The sequence below is a fragment of the Berghia stephanieae genome, chromosome 1, assembly GCF_034508935.2.
Source record: "Berghia stephanieae isolate SIO BIC M18660-M18661 chromosome 1, UCSD_Bste_1.3, whole genome shotgun sequence".
NCBI classification, from domain to species: Eukaryota; Metazoa; Mollusca; class Gastropoda; order Nudibranchia; family Aeolidiidae; genus Berghia; species Berghia stephanieae.
Window position 1 is genome coordinate 92139505 of NC_088360.1, and position 5000 is coordinate 92144504.

The 5000-nt window shown below is 35.6% G+C and overlaps 1 protein-coding gene across 5 annotated transcripts in view; it reads right to left on the reverse strand.

Moving 5' to 3' along the window:
* Window positions 1-5000, reverse strand: part of LOC144962082 (uncharacterized) — a 28201-nt gene that overhangs the window by 2461 nt on the left and 20740 nt on the right. For all 5 annotated transcript variants that reach the window (XM_078895046.1, XM_078895057.1, XM_078895064.1 and 2 more), the window contains exons 5-6: window positions 2316-2486; window positions 149-345 (exon numbers count right to left, since the gene is read on the reverse strand). In XM_078895046.1, the coding sequence (XP_078751172.1) occupies window positions 149-345; window positions 2316-2486 (368 nt within the window). The remainder of the gene's footprint in view (window positions 1-148; window positions 346-2315; window positions 2487-5000) is intronic.

Sequence of the window (5000 nt, forward strand, 5' to 3'; positions counted from 1 at the left end):
AGTGAAGTATAAGTACTATCATAAATCGTTAAGTTCTTGATCCTATTGCGTTCAATTGGTTGTCAATTAGTTATACTTCAAAAGTGTGAGAAATAATTTATACGATGGGATAATAGCAAATTTGAATCATCATCAAGCGTTTACTCACTCCAATACATCCACAACACCAGGAATCTTTGGTAATCTTTGTTTGGGCGGACGTCCCAGTGATAACTTCCATTTCAGCACTGTGAAAATTTGTAAGGGGGATGTTTTTGAAGACTACGTTGCTTTGTTTTGACACTTCCAACTTGAATCCTCCTGATTTGGGTTTGGTAGGATCGCCGTAGGATTCAAGAGCAGCATCTGATTTAAAAGTAAAATTGTTGTTATCTTTAGACAGCGTGTGAAAATAAAGTGCTAAAAGGATTGTCAATATACAAAAACCAAAACCATTGAAAATCTGTTGTCTATATTGTAACCTGACAAACGTGAGCTTTGTTACATGAAAAGCTGGTTTCAATGGTTTCAATATTCTGTGTTTAACTGAACCATAAAAATTGAGTCTCTCTTTCTACGCATAAGAACTAAACATGTTAGCATAACAATTTTCCATAAATGATACAGATGACAGCTCTTAATCACTATTGAGTTTTGTATACAGCTGAGTGTCTTTAGCGTAAAAATAAAAATCAATCGGAAAGGTGGATAACATATCAGAAAGGGGGGCAGCATACATTGTAAAAAGGAGGGGGCCGAGAATATATTCATGAGGCACTCCACACGTTAATATGGACTGAGTTGATACATGGTTTTCTATAATTACCGAGTTCTTTCAAACAAATATTCCTTCAACCAGTCCAAAGCTGTGCACTTATATAAAATGGATCACGTAGTCTAGTCAGAAGTAAATTTTGATCGATAGTATCGAATGCGACACTTAAATCTAATAAAAACGAGCATCGCTGCACAATTATTATTAAATCATGTACAATATGCCGTTTCTGTGCTATGTGAGGCTTTGTAGACATTTTGAAATTTAACATTTAAGGCATTCGTCTCCATATGGTTAATGAGATGAGCAGAAACAACTGTTTCAATTACTTTTCAGATGAAATTCAAATTTGACACAGGTCAAAATTTCTTTACTCATTGCAGTCAAGATTTTCTATTTTCTTCAAGTGTTTAACCAAGGCAAGTTTCAACATATTTGGAAAATCGAGCAGCACTAGACTTTCATTTACAATGGGTGCAATTGCTGGAGCAAGATAATTTGCACATGCCTTTATGAGCCATGTTGGTGTTTTATCTCGCGGGCATAATTTATTAGGCATGTCTGACAATATATTTATTACTTCTTCTATTGTTACGGGTTCAAACGATGTTAACGTTTTATAACGGGTGTTCATAGTTTTAATTGGTTGTGTCGTACAGGAATTTGCTACTTGCTTCAGTCCCTTGATCAGTGAGCGAATAACAATGTCAAGGGTCCACTCACATGGGGCAGCTATCCCAGTGTTGTAGCGTATTGTTTTTTTATGAATTATGCAATTTGTGATTTTTTCCCACTTTTATCATCAAGCCTTTTCGAAACATTTTTTTCCATGTTACTTGTCCTCAGTGTAATGCTGATTGTGTTGAGCTCAACTAAAGGACACAATGGGTGACAAACGCATTCCCCTAATATGCCAATCGATAAACGATCGCGTCCCAGCTATGATAAGGTACTATCTTCGCTAAATCATGTGACCACGAGCGTTAAACAATTCAATAGCCTTTTTAAAAAGTGAGCTTTTATATAGAGCAATATCCACTGAACGTGCTCAAGCCGCTTTATAGAGTCTTACTTCAGAGCAATAATCTGGGTTTTTTCATTTGCATCCTATTTTATATTTGACGTGGAATTGACAAGAAGGATTCCAGTAAAGGGCATTAATCTAAATCATTTTGATACGATCAGCACAAGACATGGCTAAAGAAAAAAATCAAAATCTGTTTTTTGCTATTGGTGGAAATGTAAAATAGTCCTCAGAGCCATAAGGTCCGTGGATAGGTTTATCCCTGTTTCTGTAGCATTAAACAGACAACAGAAACTGATTGATATTTCCACCAGTTCGAAAAGGTCCAGCTACACAATCACTTCTGAGTGTAGTAAATTAATGGGCTTAGGAATATTCTCCACTTGACTCAGAATTGATCCCTGGCCAATTGCGTGTGAACCGAGTGTTCAACATTGAGACCCATGTTGATAACCATTGATTTGACATAGCACTTTTGCAGAGCCATTAAAGAGATCGTGCTTTCCGTGCCACCTAACGATCTGACTTGATACAAACCTGTAAACGTTTCTGTAGAAAGAAACAAGGCTCTTTTGCTTGTGAGCCCAACACGCCCTTTTCTGTAGGGCTCTCTTAGAATTCTCGTGCCCTCTGTATCCAAAAACTGGACATACGAGAAGTACAGCCAGCACCCACCCAAAAGGAATCGCTCGCCATCGATCAGCATTCCTGTGAGAGAAACACATTGGAAATTAAAATGTAGTTAATTAGGTTTGTTTCAAACAATTTTAATGCCAAAGGATACAGACGCCTCCCTACACCGTTTCAAAATGCTCAAGGAGTGCTAAACATGTTTCAAGGCTCAGTCATTCAATTAACTCGTGGTGGAGAGAACATAACCACGCCCTTTGCCCTTTAACCCCTAAATGATACAGACCTTCCAAACAGTCCTTATTCAGCAAAGGCAGTGATTGCTAAACTAACCAAAATACACGTGGGCATGGGTTTACATAAAATACTCTCCCGTAATATCCGTCAGAGTAATCGTACCAACACACAAAACTATGTATATAACCTTTAACGTTAATACTCTAATAGAACAGTAAAGTTTGCTGCCCCAAACGTAAATAATAACAAGTTGCTAGTGATTTCCGTTAGGGACCGGAATAATTTACGCACAATATAGGTCTCCCAATTTTGTAGTTTGAGTTGTAGGCAATACACTTTCAGTATTGAAAATATGTTTACATAAAATCTAACAGTTGCAGAAATAATAATATAAGACTAAATTATTATGAAAATCAGGCTCCGAATAATTCTCGTTTTGTTCATACCAGCGCAATAATTTGCTCTGGTCTAAAAATAGATAGACGTAATTTTTGATAAATTTTACCTTTTGTTCCATAAAATATCCATATCTAGACATTATTTGATGCATGATCGAGTATTTATGAATATGTGTTTCTTTTGCCACCTAACAGCCAAATTTTAAAGGTTATTTTCTTTCTATTATTTACATTGGAACGTGAGCTGTCAAGACAGGAACATGTGGTTTGCCATGTGCTTCTCGACCTTTGTTTACGTTTGGGGCAGCAAACTTTACTGTTCTATTGAGATAATTTAATGCGAACTAATCACCAACTAGCGATCTACAAACAATAATTAAGAACAGATCAACGTGATTTTTTGACTCGATTGTCTGTAAACAACCAGCTATGTTGTCCGACCGGGTTTAATGGTGTGTCATGAATCCCATGTTTTGATTGATAAAGAATAGCTAATGATTAATAATTGGTTAAATAATCCCTTCAGTGATCAAGAGCTACCTCCCCTTGTATTTTTTTTTCAGAAGGGGAGGAGGGTGCTCGTTATTTTCTTTTTCTTTTTCTGTTATTTTTTTTTATGGGGGAGGATAATTGCTTACATGCTCTTCATATTGAGGTAAAAATAGTCAATAGATGTATTCAACAAGGAGATATTTAACGATTGACTTTTAGTGTGCAAAACTGAGGATCATAAATTCTTCTTCAAGTCAAGATTCTAAGATTGTGTTAGTGCCATAAATTGTTTTTCTTTCTTATAATGGCCGCACTCTTATGTGCACGATATGATATTACGTCCAAAGGATGCGTTCAATATATAAAATGTTGTTCAATGTAAATCTTGTAATTTTTATCTATCTATATTAAACTGCCTAACAAAGAAATCTACAAAATTTGAAAGAAACGAAGAAGAGCAAAATATTTCTATGAGTATGGGTTTCAAAGTTGTTGGTCTCCAGTTGTTATCACAAGAAAATGTATTTAGTTAATTCTTGTGCCATTAAGTTTGTGGATCTATCGATTATTTAGATACATAACACATGAAAAAATATATCATTAAACGTATGAACATGAGTAAATTGCGAAGCTTTAATTATTTAAGTGTTTCCAATCGAATTTTAACCTTTTATCTATTTGAATATTCAGGGCATATCTATAGCAGGTTGATTTTAAAGCTTGTTCGGAAGTAAGAATAGCGAGCTGAATTGGCCATTAATTTTCTGCTATGTTTGAAACATTTGCAAGTCACTGTTCAAGCTCGAGTGGGTTCGATATACTATTTACAAAATGAGTCTGTGGAACGTATTAAGGTGGTTCTTGTTTGATAATTCCCAAACCATAATGAGCTGGTCTACATCGCAACCATGATGATAAGCCCCTGGTTTACATTGTCGGAAAGTAAATAAAAGTAAATAAAGGCACGTGATTGGAGACGAATAGCATTTTATCCTAATCCTGACAAACACTTATCGAAGAATGTACTTTTTAATAACTGCAATGAAATTACGGATGTTACTGGGATCCCCACATCACACCGATGACATGGATTTACAAAACACATTTTATCCATTTCGGCCAGGAAACGTTTACTTCAAAAATCGGAAGTCAGACTAACTCTAAACCTGGCAAAAATTTCAAGCCTGAGACTTCAAACAGGTATGTGGTTCGAGACAGACAAGCTATGGGTCATCGATATTTGAAGTAATAGTTAGTTTCCTGGTCAAAATGAAAAAAATATGTGTCATATAAGTTAGAAGACTTCGGCTAGTGTCTCTCTCTTTAAAATTTTAAACCAAAATAGCAAGAAGAAATTTACAACGAAACTGATGCTTGCTTTGTTTTCTGTAGTGTTTAACTTTGCCTTAGACTGACAAATATCAGGTGATGATGTAAGAAAGATGGTCGTAATGATCGTACAAAA